We start from the raw sequence: 19,605 nt of genomic DNA on the forward strand, positions 1-19,605 counted from the left end.
TTCTTAATCAAACGTTTGTTTGATGCCCAGTCAATGTACTTACAGAAGTAAGATGAGTATATCATTTTTCCTCCAGTACTCTTTGCTTTGAGGTTAAATTTTCCTATTTCTTTTCCTCGCCCCAGCCTGTAGATTACAATTGTTTTCATGCTGCTGGCTGGCTCAGTGTCCTGCTAACCCTTTGCTTATATGAACTGTGTTCTGTTGATTAGCAGAGCTTGTAGCCTGGTCATGGCCCGCAGGACATGAAACCGCTCATCTCTGTTTATTTTGTTAAATGTTCTAGGGTGCTTATGGCCTCTCTTTTCACCTGCAGCATATTATCTTCAATTTTTTTGTAACACTCTTATTCTTGCTGGACAGGTTAAGAAGACTATGGAAGCTACTCTCCAGACTATCCAGGATATAGTCACAATAGAGGACTTTGATGTCTCTGACTGTTTTCAGTACAGCAACTCTATGGAATCTGTTAAATCCACTGTCTCTGAAACTTTCATGAGCAAACCGAGCATTGCCAAGAGACGCGCCAACCAACAGGAGACAGAGCAGTTCTATTTCACGGTGAGGAATTAAGCTTTCAGGGTGTTCAGATGATTCAAAGCTTTAGGGAACAATATACCTATATATTTTTATCCTATAACTTTTTGTTAGGAATACACACTTTTATAATGTTATTAGAATTGTGTTTACGAGGGAGCGCATAATGTTGCTGTCGTCTTACAAAAATGCATCTGTAATTGATCTAGGAAGAGCAAAGTTAGCATACTGGTTTTAAAAATAGGTGCTTTGAATTCCTTTCAAATATATTGGGATACGTTTGTCTATTGATGAAAACTTAAATGTGTGGATAAACTGAATAAAATTTAATTTCTCCTCCTTTTTCTTTCCTAAAAAGGAAATGTCTGAGAGAAAACTTAATAACTCATAAACATAAAATTTTCAAAAATAATATAAGCTAGAAGAGCATTTAGTTCTTTCATTTTTTGTTATCCTCTTAACTTCAGAATTTCAAATAAGTTTTTAATAGAACTGATGCATTTTTACAAGATGCTAAGAGTTTTCTGGATTGACTCTGAAACCAGTGTACATTTTTTTTTCTTAAATTAGATTTGTTTTATGTTGAGCTGTTGGATTCTTCTCTATTTTAAAAATCTTTCAAGAAGTAGATGAAAATAATACCTCTAATCCTGACTACTTTCTGACATTCCCTTGGGCATCTTTTGCTATGCTTACTGTCCTTTAGGCTCCTGTTCCAGGAGTGGTGGTGCTTATTAAAATTGTGATGTTTCAATGCCAATTACACTGGCTGACAGGATGGTTTATGTCAGGGCTTGCCTTATTATGAGTTTATCAGTGAGTTTATCATTTCCTTGGACAAGCGCTCAAAAAGCTTAAAATAACTCATTAAATTAAAAAGCCGCCTTTAAAAGGTGAAGCTGGTTATCAAGAAAAGCGGGCAGGGAAACTGATTCAGTTAAGAAGGGATTGACCAGCCTGCCCATGATTATGGAACTAGAAAAATGATTTTTTAATTGAACTGTAAGTATTCTCTCTCTAGAGTTGGACTGTTATGTGTTCAAATACACACAGAGGAGACCAAGCTCATGACTTTACGTGGGTGTAGTGTTTTTCCATTTCATAGTGCTAATATCCTGCTCCCACACAGCCAGACCAGGGAGGTCACAGCAGGACTGTAGTGCCGTCTCCAACAGAGGTGCTATTTGTCATGTCATATACAACCTGGATAAAATAAGTATCAACAGAACGAACTGATATATGAAGGGCTTCTTTGACCAGCCTAATCAGATACATGATTGATCTACTATTGGGCAGACCTATAAATATCCTTTATGAGAACTTCAAGCTTTGAATCTACAAGGAGCAATTATTTCCGCCTATGAGAAAACGGTCAGGTGAGCACTAATGAGAATGAGACAAAGCCATGTAGCGGCGTGGGCAAGGCGTTCTTACTGCAGGAAAAAACCCGAGTGCTTATGCGTTTAGAGAAATAGTGCAGTGCAGAATAGAGATTGAGATCCCCTCTTACCATATGGCGGGCTAATTGTGCCGAGGGGTATGAAGTGGAAGAGAAATGCTAATCTGAAAGAATATTCTATATTGCCGCGTAACAAAGGTTGGAAGTTCCACTTACTGTATTGATAGTTAGGCAGGGCTCCTAGGTAAATATAGTGATACCGTTGTGGGAATTTAATTTAAGGAGTGCTGACTATAGTACCCTTATGCTAGTATAAGTTATGTTTCTACTAGAGGTATATCATTGCATACCTATGCCAAGTAGTCCTTTGAAGGAAGATGTGTATTCAGAGTAGAAGCTTAAACTTCCCTGTGTCAGTCAAAAGCATAGGAAGGATGATTGACTTCACTCAGCTAGTGCAGGTAACTAAAGGGAGGAAGCAGGAGTGACTTGGGTGAGGTGGAAATCGAGGCTGTGACTGCAGCGCCCGGCAGGTCGCTGTCTGGGCGGCTGTAGCTGCTGCGCCAGTTCCCGAGCCAGCAAATCTGAAGCTACCGTGAGGATGGCTGGCAGTGCTGAAACTGTACTGCTAATTGTAATATAGTCAGCACTCTACCCTACCCCAGACGTGAGAAGGGGAATGAATGATTTGATCCTTTCTGCTGCCTCTGAAATAGGGGATAATTTTAGTTCTTCATGGTAATGTTATTTCTTTCCTCCAGAAAGAATAACACCCGGTACAGTGCTCGTTCTGTGAAGTGCTTTAAAAATTAATGTAAATTTGTTATTACCAAACCCTTAAGACATGGATAAGTATCATATAAAATTCCCCTGCTAATCAATCTTACAGCAGTGTCATGCTGCTTCTGTCAATGTGCCGCTGTTCCCACGTTTAATCACTAGCAGGAGCGCGGCGGAGCGGCGCTCCGGTTTCCCCGCGGCACCCTGGGAATGGGCCTCCCTGAATCGAGGGCCTTGTTTGAAGTCGGTCTTGGGTGGAGGGGGGCCTGGGGGAGGGAGCAAAACTGCTGAGCCTGCCAGGTTTGAGACAGTTAAGCATGTGGGACAGTGACAGAAACCTCGTTTCCCACAAAGCAGGCAGATGTGGTCTGGTTTGCATTTTGCTTCATTAGGTATTCCACCTGCCAGTTGTTTCTTGCTGGAAGAACGCGGAAATGAGGTTTGGACTGGGAGAGGGTGTCAAAGCAGGATGGTTTTGAGGAGCTGGTAGGTGCAAAGTGCTCACCAACAACGGATCATCACCTCTGAGGCTTTTACGGAGTGAAATAATGTGACTTGAGTATGTTTCTCCCTCTCTGTGTCTGACTGTACTTAGGCTAACTGTCCAGCTGTACTTAGCCAGAAATGAATCCCATGCAGTTCTCCCGAACTGATTTTCAGCTATTTATATTAAGCGAGAAATCAAATGCTAGTGGATCTTGTTAATTCATTGGGAAAAGCCTGCAGCCTTATTTTTAAACCGCTTCTGTTTTTATAAGTGTCCTGGTAAGCGTCAGGGTACATAATGTGAGGCAGAAGGAAATGCAAAGAGCATGTGAAATGCTGTATTTGGGAGGAGCCTGCTCTTTCGCTTTCCAGTAACAGTCCCCGGTGCTCTTCTGTGGGCAGGTGATGCTCTTAACGCGCCTGTCTCAATGCAGCAAAGCCGGAGCAGCCGGCTGGAGCGTCGCCGGGCGCCAGGAGAAGGCGCTCCCGCTGCCGGGGAGCCTGCAGGGTGGATAAGCCGTGTCGGGGATGCGTCTTCTCCGTGCTCCCTGCGGAGGGGAGAGAAATACGGGCGTGCAGAACAGCTTTGCAGCCGGGGCGCGACGCGGTTCTCGGCAGAGTGCGAACAGCTCTGCTGGGTTTTGCCACGATGCCTCTGCGTAATAGGATTGGGATGAACATTAGAAAGGGGGAACAATCTGTGTTCTCTGCAGGAGCAGTCATCAGTCCGGTTTCTTTTAGAAGCAGACTTTAGTTTTAAAAAGAGGAGGGACATTGGGAACATAGATGTAATGCAAGAAAGACTGAGCTTAAATCCTTATATTGGCTTCAAAAGGAAGCTTAGCTGTCTTCCAAATCGAGTTGATTTGCAGATCGTTAAGCTTCTGTTTGAGCTATTTTGAGATTAGCCTTGTAGTCCTTCTGTCTGTCTGCCTGTTGTTGCCTTTGGGAGACGTAGAGCCCTGTCTCAGACTTATCCTTATATCCCCGCTTGAAACTCTCTGGTTATCTTTGCAACTTGCATTCTTTGTTTTTTTCCTGTTAACCATTTGATGCAAAAATGTAACTGCTTTAGGAAAAATATGTAACTGGGGACTGGCAAACAGATTCTGCAGGGAAATTCCAAAAACACATGCGTAGCTCTTAAATTTTTCGCTTTTTGTCAAAATGATCGCTCTTCCTGCTTTCTTCTAGAACAAAGAAAAATTGAAGTATTGGCCCTGTAAGAATCGGGAAGTGCCGAGAATCCCCGAAAGGACTTAAATATTTGTGAATTTTTTGTTCCAGTTTTGTCAAGCAGAGGGATGTAATTAACTGCCAAAAGTCTGTTTTAAAAGCCCAGCTCAGCCACTTTTGTCTGTCTTGTTGGTATGCCCAGCGGCTGGGGAGCCTTGGCAGCACTTCGTTAGCTCCTGGGAGGTCTCCCCCGCTGTCAGTACTGTCATAGTATAGGTACACGGTGTTTCTTGGTTCTTTTCGTCTTACGTGTAGGCTGCCATTGCTACAGTCTGCACAAGATAAGCAGGGCGCTCTTATAGTTAAAATATCATTTTTATCTTAAGGATTTACAGTCTTAATATGACAATACAAAAGCAGAGGTGGAAGGTGGTGAACAGAACTGGGGGAAGCTGAAGATGTGAACTGGAGTCTTTCATTATTAAGAGAGAATCCTTTGCTGGCGTTCATTTTTCCTGGCTCAATTTTTTTTTAAACTATCCTATGTTTCTGAAGAATGGTTCATGTTAGTTGCTCTGTTGCAGAGTTGCATGCTATTCCTGTATTCCTGGGTGTAAACATGTCCTAATTATAATGCGGACAGCTACCGCACAACAGAGTATTTTATATGCTGCGGCCCGGCGAAGATAAATAATGCTGTTTTGAACTCCAAAATAGGAGATGAAAGAGTTGTGAAAAATAGCATTTGCAGAGCTGGGAAAAATCGGAAACAAGTAGGAGAAATGATTATATAATATTTCAGTGGGAGACCGTATCTGAACTTAAATGATATCTTTATTTGTTTTGTGCGTGCGCACACGCATACTCTCCTTGTGTATCATCCAGAGTGGAGGCAGACACAGTATTTGACAAGTAAAGTGGGGTGAGAGAGGTTAAGTGAGAGAATAACCACAGTAGCAGCCTTTTAGTTTGTTAAAACAAATTGTTCCTTCAGTGGAGGGCGACGCGTGAGGGAAGGGCGTTTCCATTCTGGCCTGTCTGCAGAGGAGGTGTGCGACAGCCCCTCGGACGTCTGAAAGATGCCCAACGTCCACCGGCTTCCAGAGCGGAGCCATAGAAATTACCCTGCAGATACGTGGGGTGTGGGCTGAGCTTCAGATTTACATACGTGTGCAAGCCAGGAGGGCTTAGTGCCTCCTTTGCACTGTAAATGTCAATGCAGTTCTGTACTTCAGCGTTATGTTCAGAATCCAGCAGCCTAAGGATGCAATCAAAAAGCCATAACTTGTCCACCCATCATATTGCTTTTTTTTCCCACCTCCACAGAAAATGAAAGAGTACCTGGAAGGCAGAAACCTGATAACGAAGCTCCAAGCCAAACACGACCTTCTCCAGAAGACCCTGGGAGAAAGTGAGTGTGCACCCTCGGTCCCTGCTAGCCAGGCTACCGCAGTTTACCGAATTGGCTGACTGCATAGCACTGTCTTGGATTACTGACGCTAACTGGACGTATTCATGTTTTATGAATTTATTTTCTGACCTGTGTGCGGGAGAAGCCAAGTGACCTACATGGCTGCTTGAATAATGGTGAAAGGCAAATGCTTAATGAGTCACTAATGTGCATCGCTTATTTGTTTAAATGAAGCATATGCCCACTCAGTCATCCTGCCCCCCGCACGCATGTTCTGCTTCTCAGTTAATAATCTATATCAGGGTGAACCTTGTGATTGACAGGTTACTGATTTGTTTAGAAGTATTGCCTCATTAGGCTGGTCGAAAGTTTCATTTGCATGGTAGATTAGCTACTTCTGACCTCTGTGGGTTCAATCCAGACCAAGCTAATATATGTGAGCTTGGGCTTACGTAAGGAGAATTACAAACAAATTTCGGAGCGTGTAAAATATGTTGCCTGTCTGTAGGACGTTTGGCAAAGGGCAGCAGCCAGAACTGAATATGCATTTGCTATTGGTGCCTGAACAAAGGGAGATTTCTTTCCCTTCATGGCATGGGCAAATCCTGTTGGCCAAACATGCTTCTTAAACTATGCATCCAAGTTTCCATAGAAACCTGCCTGCCTAGTATTTGTAGAGGAGATGGTTTAGCAATCTAAATGTCAGGTCAAAAAATGGCTCAACTCGTTCCTGGGTTTATACGCCGCTACAGCAGGGCTCATTTTTTGTTTAGTAACTTAACTGGACTCCACACAGCTTATGGTGTGCAAATCTTCTGAATGAAAACTTAAACAGCCTGTGGGCTTTTAAGTGCATTGCTTTCAGTTTAAAAATGTACTATAAAAATAAAATACTTATTACTACAGTAATTAAGAATTGCATATTTATTAGACTTGAGCCACTAGAAGGTAAGGAAAGAAGCTTGTCATCGTCTTGTGCTTGATTGTTTAAAGTTCCTTCTCTCTTCAGTTGCCCTATAAAAAGGATGGATGAAGCCAGAGATCTGTATCCTTAGGGTATTTTTCTTCTGCTTCTAAATATCTCCAAACGACACCCGTGCTGCCCCTGTGACTAATCACATTCCTGGATCATAGCTGACCTCTGCATACCGAGACCTATTTCCTCTTAACCTGCCTGCCCCTTGAACTGATCTCAAGCTGTGGTGGGGCAACAGAGGAGGAGGTTTAATGCAATTTCTGTATTGCTATGTAGATTTAAAGGCTCCTTCTGTTTTTTGTGGTTGCTTTGCAATACCAAAGCTTTCTCAGCCCTTCTTGTGAAGGGATCGAGTGTTAATCAGGGTGAGCTCCACAAATTTTTGAAAAAAAAATCATTTCTGTCATCAGTGAGATCAAAAGGAACTGAGAAAGTGAGGCACGTTTTGTCTCCAAAAGTTAAGTTAGAAGATTAAGGGTGCACACTTGGTCCATGTCTAGGCCCACTGATAAAATGTCGCTTAACTGGGATAAGGGCAAATAAAATTTCTTTCACTAGTCACAGAAACATTTTTAGAAGCTTTACTGAAAAAGATACATACAGCTGCATATGTTCAGTCCCTGGAAACCTCGTGTTTTTGTGACGTTTTTTATTCTTCTTTGCCCTTTCCTTAGGTGGCATTTATTAGTCCTCTTGCAAATTACCTTAATCTAAAGAGGACAATTTCTAGTAATAAAAACAGCAGCAAGTCTTCCTACCTACAAGTAATTATGTCCCTGCCTACTGTACGCATTTGGCCCTGTAATGTGGGAGCCCCTTGATCTTGCTACAGTCATGTAATTTATATATATGAATATTCCATGATGGAAGTGAAACAGATGGCTGGAAATTCTGCTTCAGAATAACATTTTCATGCAAATCATGCACCGTTTTGGCTTTACGTGGGGAGAGGAAAGTGGCTATCAAGATGTGTTCAACTAATTCTCAGCCATCAGCAATTAGGCACTTCCCTGCTTCATTCTTCCATCTCCCCAGGAGCAGGAAGACATTGTAGGGAAGGTGAATTTTCAGCTGGTGTAAATCAGTGTGGTTTCACTGATAATGATCTGTGCTAGCAAAAGATCTGGCCTGTAAAATTCCCAAAGGCACACGCTAGTTTTCTGTCTTTCTTACTCCTTGCCGTGCTGTTCTAAAACGATGGCTGTGTTAGCAGTAGTCACTAGCTTGGCTGCTTCCTTGCAAACTCAATGCAAGTTAATGGAGTGCTCTTACAAATGTTTGTGGAAAATATCATTAAACCTCTGTCTCCCAAAATAGCTTAATGCTAGCATGTTCAGGCTGTGGGTTAACAAATTCATGAATGTTTTCAGTCTTGCTAAGTGGCTTTATAAAGTATAATCTCGCTCCCTACCAATTCCCCTGGGAAGGAGGAGGGAGCGAGAGGTTGACAAGCCTAGTTTTTTGGCAGTAGAAGTCAACAATTAGAATGCACAGGGAACCAATTTCCAAAAACAATACTTTCCAAAGAAAGAGTCCTCAGGCAGCCCCGGCTGTTTTCTGCGTTTCCTGGTCAGCCACCACGGAGCCGTGCCAGCAGGGACGCTCCGCGCAGCCACAGGCCTAGCGGGAAGCCGGCATGATGCAGCTCTTCAGCTGCTCCCCTCCCTCTCGGATTGTTCCCTCCTTTCTAAAACTGGGTCTGTGCATCCATCAAAGGTATTTTCCCATGCTTTTACCCTAATGCTATATTTCTTTGTCTTCCCAACAGGTCAAAGGACTGACTGCTCCCTTGCCAGGTAGGTGTGGCTTGGAGAATCATTTTTTAAGGAAAATTTGCTACAAACTGGTCACCGCCAAATGGGATCGGTTACCAGCCCAGGATATGTGTCCATTAGAAAAGGAGATTCATTTGGCTAATACATAAGCAAATTCCTGCTAGTTAATATGGCATTAAGTATCATGGCTGTTATCTGCGTCAGTGCAAGGTGATATTCATAAATCAGTTTAACCTCTGGTCAGCTGAGTAACGGTTATTTTGTTTGATGATGTGCCTGCTCCAAAATCTCATTTGTTGTTGCCACCCTGTGCTGCCTCTCAGCTATGGCAGTACCGACCAGTATGGTAGGGCTGCATGTTAAAACAGATTGGGACACTGATTTGGGTTTAAAAATAACCCAATGTTTAGGAAGAAAATAAAAGTACACAGGTATCTTGTACTTTTCCTTGCCCCCGCTGCTTTTAATCTAGGTCAGTTCCTCAAACAGGCTGGAATGAGGAGTGAGTATGGGGAGAAGGGGGCAGGCAAGCGTGAGGAGCTGTGGAAGTTGGCGCTGTCATCCAGAGAAGTATTCTTCAGACTAAGATTTTAATAAACACATCTCTCTCTCTGCAACAGAGACGGGCCAAGTGACTCTGCAGGATTTATCCACGTTGTTTTTGTTGAGGGACTGAGTACCATAGCTGGTGCCCAGGGAGCTTTTCTTTCCCTTTGCCCTGTTGACCCTCTCTGGTCTGACATGGAGCTGGATTGCAGCAATTTAGAAGTCGTGGAGGATAAAATTTCCATTTATGATTAGTACCAATCACAGAGCTATAAGTAAGCTTCTTTTGATGAGGTTTTTATAAAACATAACACATCTCCATCTCCAAATTGATGGATTCAAAGGGCACAAGGAGCTGGAGTGGGGACCGTGCATCATCCTGCCTTTTTAATAAAAGGAAGGTGATTGCTACCGATCGGGAATCATTACTTCTTTTCGCGTTCCTTACAGCAAAGCAAAGCTGACAGGTCCTAATTAGAGTCTGACATCTGTAATAATAAAATATTATTCATCATGAAACAACTTTAAATATCAAAGAACCATCATTGCTAATAGTTTAAAATAGACCTTATTACCTGTGACAGCCCATGGAATCTGATGGAATTCAGTGCTTTGCTTTTTTTAAATGAATTTCTGCTGAACTAACACATTGTACTGTCTTTTTAAAAATCACAGTTCTAATCACCTTATTTATAATTCAGCAGCCATCTGCACTAGCAGGGAATTGGCTCGAATGATACATTAGGCTTTTCTACCATTATCTCTCCTGCTTCAGTTTAGGAGGAACTATAGGAATTTTAAACCTCAGTAATAAATTTGAGGGAAAAATCCTGGCAAAGGAAGGCTTTTTCCTTTTTTCTGCAATTAATGTCTACCACCATTTGAAATGAGACCACTGCTAATCATGGTTTAAACTGAAATGGCTCAGTCTGGCTAGTGTGTGGTGGTGTTCCGGTTTGCTGCTTTTTTTCTTTTAATGTCTATCAGAAACTATAATAAAGAATCCACACTGACAGTTGTTAACAGCACAGTGGGAAAGCAGCATGCTTCCACTTGCTTCTCCCCCTCTGCAGAATGACTCCTTTGGAGAAGTGCTATCTGCAATTTATATCAAACTTCACCTCGAATGAGGAGCCTTGTATAATAGATTTCCATACGGTTGGAATTAAAATGTCAAGGGCAATCTTTTGTCAAAGCAGTAGGCTCCCTTGTTCCTTTTTCAGGGTTTTAGTGATTTAAAGTCACTTAGGATTTTTCTGAAGTTCCATAAATTGAATGAGACTAAGTCATTATGATTGACTTGTATATCTGGCTCCTTCCCTTCTCCAAAATAAGTATAGTTTGGAATAGCAAATGAACAAGATCTGTGATGATAGAGGATTATCTTGACTTTTCTGTTCTCTCTGTTTTTTCCTCCTACACGAATGGGTGGTTCGGATCATCTGATCAGTGGCAGACGCAGCTCCACTATAAGGAAGCAGGTAATAAACGTTTCCTTGAGTGATAAAATGGGGATGTGTGTGTGTTTGTGGGTAGATGAGGAGGGATGGAAAGCAGGAAAGTGTTTTTATCCTCCCTTCTCTCTCTTATGTGGACATTTCCATTCTTATTTAAACCAAACTAGTGTCTTGTAATTCAGTAACTGAAATCACTAAAACATGGGTCTATAGCTTTAATTCATTTTCTTAGACAAAAATAATTTTATCCTCTGTATTTTGAGACCTGGCACTGAAAATACTGAGGGGAAAAAAAAAAAACACACGTTGAGCTGTCTGTTGGCTTAGACTATAAGCTCTTCAAGGCAGATGTTAATTGAGGTGTTCAGAGTCTTCTGGTCATTCGGAAATAATGCTGGCCTCGTAAAATTGACAGCATTTTTGAAGAATAGAAATAAACTTTTGTGTTTTGTAATGTTCAGCTCATTTTTCACTCTAGGCTAGGCCTCTAGATTTTTTGCCATCAGTGGTAGGAGAACTCTGAGCAGAGGTCTCCCTTGCCTCTGAACAGCTGTGCTCGGTGGCTTGTCTTACACTCCTGTATTGAATGCACTTGCTGCTTTCCATGTACAATAGGACTTGCGTTTCTGTGAATCTTTTTTTGTGGCTCTCAAAGGACTGTACAAGCAGTAATGAATCTTCCATCTTGTGGGATAGATCAGCACCATCCCTTTCTGCAGATGTAGTAGCCCGGTAGAACCAGAAGCAGAACACACAACGGCAAACTGCCGCTGGCCGTTCAAGCCACGTGGTCGGTTTTGTACCCTTGACGTATAGCATCGCTTATGGGAATTGCTCCGTGGCCTTGCTTCCGAGCTCTGTACAGTGAGGGCTCTCAAATGCAGATTTAATAGGGCTCTTGCTAAAGCTTGTTTTGGACTTCAGTTAATTTTATTTCTTCCTTTTGCCCATGATGTTTATATGTTACTCTCTGGATGAATATATTTGACTGCTTTGTCCCCCAGCTGCTCCTCCTGGCTGCGCTCTGCACATGTAATAACACTGAAAGTTCTCAGACAGACAGTCATGGTTTATGGGCTTCGTGCTGTTGTATGTCACTCTCCCCTCTCCCTTTATTTTTGCTTGTGTCCCTTTGGAATGCTTTTAAACTTGTAACCGCTTGCTGTGCCTTCCTGTAATAAAGGCTAACACCAGCAGTGCTTTATTTATTTATTTATTTTTGCTGGCCATACTGGATAATCTGTTACTTTCTAGTACCTAAAACATGTCCCTTTCAGATAAAGAAGCAGCAAAATTAAATTTCTTCTGCATACTGTAAAGAAAAAATTTAGCTTGGAGTTTCATTTCTTATAGGCTCTTTGGTTTCTGCTTTGTAGTTTTTAAGATCTGTGTATATTAGAAAGTAGCAATAGTAAGAGAACAAGTTGTGTTTCCTGTTCTGGAGGCAGTGTTGTAGTAAGGCCTGCAGGGAAGGCTAACCGTGTGCTTTACAGCTTTGCTGGCATTTGAGTTGGCTGGCAAAAATACTTGAGCCTGGCTGTGTTTTGAGCAATAAACATACGTTACACATAAAATAAAATGCGATGTTTTGGGAAACCCAGTTTTCATGTTGCCTCTGGAGAATTCTTTTTCTCCTTGTGGTCCTGAGGCTGCGCGCTGAACCTCAGTTAAAAAAGAGCAGCTATGCAGGGAGGGAGGAGGACCTTGCAGAAATGTGCTTTGTTAGGTTTTCTCGTCTGTGAAAGTGATACGACTCATTGTTATCTAGCTGTATGTGTAGAAAACTTGCATTTCCTATCATATGCAGAGGTGTTTTTCTGAGCTCAATTGTTGTGGCTTTATTTATGCTCCAAAAACATTCCCTTCTTATACAGCAAATGAAGCATGTGCCCGTTTGCCGGTTTCCCAAGTAGCTTTTGAGGTGTCTCACAAGCATACTCTGCCTTGAGTAGAACAGACATACTAGTCCCTGTGATTTGGAAACTTAAATTAGAAACTAACCTGTTTGCAAAAACTGAATCTCTCTGCAGCTCTCAGTAAAATCACTCCTACATGAAATCACTCGCATTGGGTTTTTTTGAGTGTGACCTAACCGTTTAAAACATAACTGCTCTGAGAGTTTTAATCTCTTCTGGGAACCCAGACCGTGTGCTTCTCTGTGAATTCCTCGTGTCAAACTCTAGAATAAGTCAGGGGCTTTATAATGCTGTTTGGATGGTTATTAATAAAGCATATCCTCAGGGGCCAATTGAGCTGCAGATTTCCCTGGCTTCTGAAGGATTCTTAATTGGTTAGTGTCATACTTTACAGCGTGTAGAAAACTAGTTCTTCGCTGGCCATGGCTAATTAGGAGAGAAATTATTAATTGTGACTTCATGAGCAAATTCTATGACATTTCATTAAAACAAAAAATCATCAAACCTAAACAAATGATTGAACTGAATTTTATGTTTTTGAGCAGAGGACTGTCATCCTTATGTCATTCTCAAGAGCAAGGACCAATTGAAATGTGATACAATAGCATCCTAACAAGTGAGCATTTAGATATAATTTAGAGTCATTCTTGTCCAAAGCTGCTAGCAAAGATGCTATATGTAAACAGAAACATGGAAATTTTAATCACAGAGAAATATTAATCACTGGCATCTGATCTTAAGCAAACTGCGGAGCTTCTGTGGCTTAGTTGCTGTTGCCCAAAATGGGAGCAATAATTCCTCTCCTTTAGATACTGCAGAAGTTTAATCATCTGAAAAGTGTTCTGTGATCCTGGGAAGGAGTAACTGAAGAAGTGTAAAGGGTTGTTTCCGCACTGAAAGTCTCAATTAAGATTGTTTAAACTGGAAGCTGGCAATCTAGGAGGTTTTACTGTATTTGGGCCTTGGACCGAAGACAGACTGTTGCTGGGAGCAGGCATCTGTATGGTGCACCTTACTGCATGGATTGGGACTGTATGGCACTGATACGCTATTTGACGTCAGGAGTTTGTTAAAGCAGTTTTGTCCCCTCTTTCTCTCTTTTTTTTCTTTCTTTTCTCCTTCATTTCTTCCTTTTTACCCTTCTGCAGCAGCTTTGAACGTGAGGAGGATGGAGATTATAAAAAGCAAAGTTAACATCTGCAGTAGCAGTAGTTAGAAGATTTTAGCAAGCCGACCACACTTAGCGCGTTCTGCTCTGGACTTTTGGAGTCCTGGAGGAGGCTTACATTTGTCACCAGTCATTGTAATGAGTCCAAATGAGAATTTCTAATCTTATTTCTATGACTTAGTCTATTGCATGTAATTCTGTTTGTTTTTAGGTAGTTTGGGGTGGGAAGTTGAGGTGAAGGTGACTTCCCTTCTGTCTGCAGCAGACAGTGCTGTATATCCCAAACTGATCAGTGCCGCTGTGCACGTGCAATGAACCCCTGCCACCCCCACCCCAGTTGCTGGTGAGATACTGCTCTGTAGCATTGGAATATGTATTTCCCAGCCATGTGTTTTGATGTCTTTTTGCCATCAGCTCTGCATTTTGACTACTTTTTTGTTATTCTTTTCTCTGCTCAGGATTCTACCCAAGCCATTCCCCTGGTAGTGGAGAGCTGCATACGATTCATTAGCAGACATGGTGAGTTTATAGCCCGCCCCCCCCCCCCCTTAAAAAAAAAAAAAAAAAAAAAGTATCCTATATTTCTGTCACGTGAACAGTGGTGTAAAAGCCTCCTGCAAATGTTCAGAGTAGCCTGGGCAGTTTTCCTGTGCAGCAGCCTCCTACAGTGCGATATAGAGAAATGGGCTCTGACTCTTTGGCCGTGTTGGTGGTAGTGTGCATACGATCGATTGTCTTTCCAAATCCTTACCACAGACCCCTGATGTGGCAAGTGGAGCACCAAGTTGTGCTTCCAATAGCATCCCTTTTGCTTCTCATGAAGGTTCCCATCCTTAAACACCACTCGTTCCTCACCTGCCTCCAATCACCTCGCTTTGAGGCCTGAAATATGGTCTACATCAATAATAACTGTGCTTTTCCTAGAGAGGGGGAATGCTCCAAGTGTTTGAACTTGGGAGGTCAAGTAGTGATTTAATTGCTTGCTTATTGCAGCAATGAGATGACTTATAGATGTTTGTAAGGTTAACTTCATAGTCTTGAGTGCTGTAAAACACTTTATAGGTTTATTGCAATTTTTGTGTTCCTTTATAATCAAGGCTTAAGTGAGTGTTGATTCATGTACCAACAAAATTATGATGGCAGTTTATTAGAGTATCTCACCTGCTTGATAACTGATTTTAATGATTTTGTTAATGCTGGCTATTTCCTAGGGATGTCTTAAAGGCTATCCTAGAATCCTAGATATCAAGGCTTTTTAGGATAATTAAATGCTTCAGTTTCAGTTGGCTAATTTGCTCTAGGCCTTTTCAGTATTGCTCTTGAAAAATAAACTGTTTTACTATGTAGTTAGCCATATTTTACTTCTGGCTGGTATACCGTTAGTTCATGACTTCCTCTGGGTTAGAAAATCCTTTGGGAACCTTCAGGGTAAAAGATAAAATGCATGGATGTTATAACCCAGACTATACTGTCAGCATCCTAGGAGGGGTTAATACTTTTTCTCAGTGGCGCCAGAGTTCTGTTTTTCCACATTCTGTCCGTGCCTGGACATTTAAGGGAAGATGGCTTTTAAAAGAGGATACTTTGCCTGTGTTGCTTATGTTTCCTTCATCATGCTGTACTTGATGAAGGTCCCAACTTAGCTCATGTCTGTTGTTATCAGTGTCTCTTATTGTCTTACAGGGTTGCAGCATGAAGGAATATTCAGAGTGTCTGGGTCACAAGTTGAAGTGAACGATATAAAAAATGCATTTGAGAGAGGTAAGGAGGATCTATTCTAGTATCTCAACATTTTTGCCAAATGTATTAATTGATTAAAATGACTGTTCCAAAATAGCTTGTGTTGAATGCAACTTACTATATTCTGTTTTTAATTTTTTCCAGCTTCATAAGTGACTATAGCCAGAACACTTCTCTAGCGCTCATTAATGTTGAATATGCAAGGCATTATACTTTATGCCTTGTTGTGTGTCCGTTGAATAAACATTCAGAATTCAGTCATTTTTCAAGTCCAATAGTTTAATGATTATTTGCAACGCTAAAAGATTCAGAGAATTTCATTACTGGGTGTAACTACGTTGTCCTTTTTTTTTTTCTCCCTACTCTTTGTGACTAGACCTGTCTGCTAGAGGATGAGCTTTTGTGTATCTCATGTTCTTGAGACACAGCGTGGCTATGCTTGTTCTCAGTATGACCAAGTGAGAGAGTAAATTTCAAGTCACTGTTCGCTTGCCATAGCTTGTAATAGATTTGATTCTTCTATGTGAAGAATCGTTTCTGTTTCCGAACAAAGCCAAAGACCTGCTTGGGGCCTTCACGCTCATGAGCTTCTAGCTGGGCTGGTCTGCTGGGGTTCAGGAGAGCTTGCTCTTCAGTTGAGCCTTGCAGCCTGTCTCCCCAGTGTGGCTTGGGTCACTGAAAACGACAGGGCTCATGTTAATTCTCTGAACGTGTATCATTCCAAAAGAACACGTTTAGTATGGTTTTATGCTTGCTGTTGGAGAGACAAGCAGTAATGAATTAGGCACAGCAAGCTCATTTTGCTGTTGGGGAAAAAAGGAGTTTAGTGTACAATGTTTGTGAAATATGGCATCTAATTTCCCTTGTCGTCTTTCTGTCTACCTGAGAATTAAAATCCTCAAGAACAGGGGAAGCAGGAATCTGTATGACAAGCTGCAGGTGAAAGGCTTGATATCGGCCTCAAAGGCCCTTTTTAAAACATAAATGACAATACCAGACATCCTGAGAAAATAGCTGGTTGTTCCTGCACTAACATGCAGAAAAAAGTTGTGTGGTGTGTGTGTGTTTGTTGTTTTTTTTTTTTTAAATCTTCATCTCATTTGTCTCTCTAAAGCACATGATATACAGAACTGACAAAGTTAACAATAATGTCTCTGCAGTTTATTACTTCACCCAGAACCCTTGGTGGCAGTTAATATCAAGGATAACGCTCTGGTTTGCAGTGGCCCATTTATTATCCTGTGTATTATTAAGATAATAGGCAAGCTTTGGTAATTTCAGTCACATAATGGATATATATAACTTCATTTTGAGGTTTGCCCCATCATTAAATCTAATTATATCTGATAGGGAGTTTTCCATAGGGAACAACTCCTTAAGCGGGCATCTTTTCTTTTGTAACACAGACAAACTGTGACACATCTACAGTGACAAATCTTATGTCTGAGAAATCTTCCCCCCCCAAAATTCAACACAAGCTGCCTGTATCTTGCTGAGCCTGGTAAAGATGCCCATTGCCTATGTGCTGAATCCAAGCCTAGCTTCAATTGTGAATTTGCATAAAGATGTGCTCCCAGGCTTGTGTAATGTTTCCCTCAGTGGTGGGTCTCAAATTCACCCCCTACCTAAATCTGGAATAAAGAGCTTTTAAATGCTAGCACAGCAATGCCACTCTATCATGGGTGGGAGCTGGGTGTTCCAGGGTCGGACGCCAATGTGAGAGCCGTCCCAGGTCTCCAGGGATTGCTGTCAGAGGCTTCCCTTCTCCACTGCTATCCACAGGGGAGCTCTCTCACCACCTCGCATTGGTTTTAGTCTAGTTGAAGTAGGTGGGATTAACTTTGTGCTGCATAAATCCTTTCCTACAGCTGAGTTACAGTCTTCCAGCCTGATTCTTTTCTCCAGTATTCCGATTTTTTTTTAACTGCTTTTCTTTGCTTGTAACGAAGGGGAAGATCCGTTGGCTGGGGACCAGAATGACCATGACATGGATTCAATAGCAGGTGTTTTGAAGCTCTATTTTCGAGGACTGGAGCACCCCCTCTTCCCCAAGGATATCTTTCATGATCTGATTGCCTGTGTCAGTAAGTATACAAAGATCTGAAAAGGAATTGGATGAATTTTTTCAGCCTTGTCTCTCACCTGTCTCCCCTCGCCCTTTTCTTTATCCAAAATAATCTGTTTATGGTTATTTAAGCTTTGTGTTGCACTGCTATCCTAGTCTCTGTTAGGCCATATGTTTCAGCTAGAGTCAAGGCTGTTACCTGGTTGCATCATTCATTATTTTTGTAGCAATCTTTTATAAATGAGCAAGAAGATAGAAATGAATAGATTTTTTTCTGAGACAGTGCTTCATGATGGGATTCTGTGCTAAAAGAATAAAACAAAACGCCTTCCCTTCTGAAAAATAATCTTGTTAAGACCTCTCTGTTCAGAAGGTGCCAGAAATGTCATCTCAGAAGCATGCAGGGTTTTCTTGCCCCATGTGCTTTCCCCAATGTTAATAGATATACTGCCTGTATATTTACTGCCATCCTCTTGCATGCTCTGTTTAGCCAGCAAGGTAGTAATTATATGCCTTTTAACTTCATCGGCATGAGAGGCCCTTTATTGACTCTTGTTACAGGATATCAAACACGAGGGCAATCACGGTGCAGTTGTTAACATCTCTGTTTCTAAAGGTGGTTTTGGTGGGCAGGGGTTTGTTTTTTTTGTATTTGTACTTGGACAACTTAAATGGCCTTGGCTGTTGCTGCGTCGCTCTGAATCAAAGAATGATTTCATTGTCCCTTGCAGTGGCAGCCTTTGAAGTGAAGCAGAAGATAACTGCTTCTAATATGATTCGTGGTTTCCTTCTCCTGATAAATGCATTTGCAGACGTCAATTCGCATTATATGAAAAGAAAAATCTGCTTCCAAATAACTTCTCTCTTCTGAGATGATTTATGCTGCCCACTTATTTCTCAGTAGGCTGCTGCACACAGAGCTTTTTGCCTTACCCTTTAACTATGTTAATCTGCCTTTGAGTCTTATGCAATTTTTTCTTTAAACACCCACCTTTCTAAGCTAACTTGAATGAGCTATTGTGTCAGAACTATTGAAACAGATGACATCCAGTGCTCCCACGCTAGGAAGGAGCTTGCAGCTAAGAGTTTCACGTGTTACGAACCTTCATTGCCAAAGGCTTCGCAGCCTGCGCGCTCCCACATTGGGGCCGGCTGGGGAATCCAGGAAAGGGGCAGACCCTTCCTTCCTTGTGCTGCCTTCCCCTTTTAATAGTTTGCACAGGGGCCATCACAGCGTACTGGTTGTATTTGGACTCAGTGGCAAATTGTGGATAATAGTGATCTTAAAAACTCTGGTGCTCTTTCTGCCTTTCAGCAATGGATAATTTACAAGAGAGAGCGCTCCACATCCGGAAAGTCCTTCTGAACTTGCCTAAGACCACTCTGATTGTAATGAGATACCTCTTTGCATTCCTCAATCAGTGAGTATCCCTGAGAGCACTGTGGTCCTGCTGTAATACTTGGTATAAATGAGATGAATGACAGAACCAGCCTTAACATTCCTGCATGTGATCTGAGCAACAGGCCAAGGTGCAGATGTCACTGTAGCCTACTCTTGCATCTGTTTTGCTGGGCTTTTGAGCCTTGCTGAAATTTATCCTGATGGTAGCACTGCAATCTCAGTGGAGCTCCATAAATGAAAATGAATAATTTGCTGGTAATTCAGGCAAAAAATGATACGAGCGGATTGGAAGCTGGATCCCACACCAGCAAGGAGTAGCGTATACTGAGTGGTGAGAGTGATGCAGAGAGAGTTTATTGTATTTTTAAACACCTCACTACATCTGGCTGATTCGTCAGGCACTTTGACAGCAAGAAGTCAATAGCTTCTTCCAGTAGTGTGGTCTTGACGCCTGCGGATAGCATAAAGGAAAAACATCCTAGCGAGAAGCATAGCAGGATTTAAACAGTCTTTGCTCCCTGTTGAGGTTGGTAGCGCTGAGTATAAATGAGTGTAAATGTGATGCTGATTTTCTTCATCACGTTCATCTTAAAGCAAGAACAAAAAAAAAAAAGAGAGAGACTGCATTAGGGAATATTTTAAACCTATAGAGAGAGGTTAAACTATAAACAGGGCTTTGAGCAAGGCTGGGATCAAAATACCCTGAATTTCAGTTGTGGCCAGCCCTCTTAAAACTGTCAGATAAACTTCCAGGTCAGGATACCTTCAAAC

At 41.8% G+C, this 19,605-nt stretch overlaps 1 protein-coding gene across 9 annotated transcripts in view; it reads left to right on the plus strand.

Moving 5' to 3' along the window:
• Positions 1 to 19,605, plus strand: part of SRGAP2 (SLIT-ROBO Rho GTPase activating protein 2) — a 119,468-nt gene that overhangs the window by 80,781 nt on the left and 19,082 nt on the right. For all 9 annotated transcript variants that reach the window (XR_011136099.1, XR_011136095.1, XR_011136097.1 and 6 more), the window contains 8 exons: positions 364 to 561; positions 5,705 to 5,789; positions 8,534 to 8,561; positions 10,537 to 10,567; positions 14,086 to 14,146; positions 15,311 to 15,388; positions 17,317 to 17,451; positions 18,748 to 18,853. Coding sequence is in view for 5 of the 9 variants with exons in the window: in XM_068917933.1 (XP_068774034.1) it covers positions 364 to 561; positions 5,705 to 5,789; positions 8,534 to 8,561; positions 10,537 to 10,567; positions 14,086 to 14,146; positions 15,311 to 15,388; positions 17,317 to 17,451; positions 18,748 to 18,853 (722 nt within the window). In the remaining 4 variants the exon portion in view is untranslated. The remainder of the gene's footprint in view (positions 1 to 363; positions 562 to 5,704; positions 5,790 to 8,533; positions 8,562 to 10,536; positions 10,568 to 14,085; positions 14,147 to 15,310; positions 15,389 to 17,316; positions 17,452 to 18,747; positions 18,854 to 19,605) is intronic.

This window comes from Struthio camelus, chromosome 24, assembly GCF_040807025.1.
Source record: "Struthio camelus isolate bStrCam1 chromosome 24, bStrCam1.hap1, whole genome shotgun sequence".
NCBI lineage: Eukaryota > Metazoa > Chordata > Aves > Struthioniformes > Struthionidae > Struthio > Struthio camelus.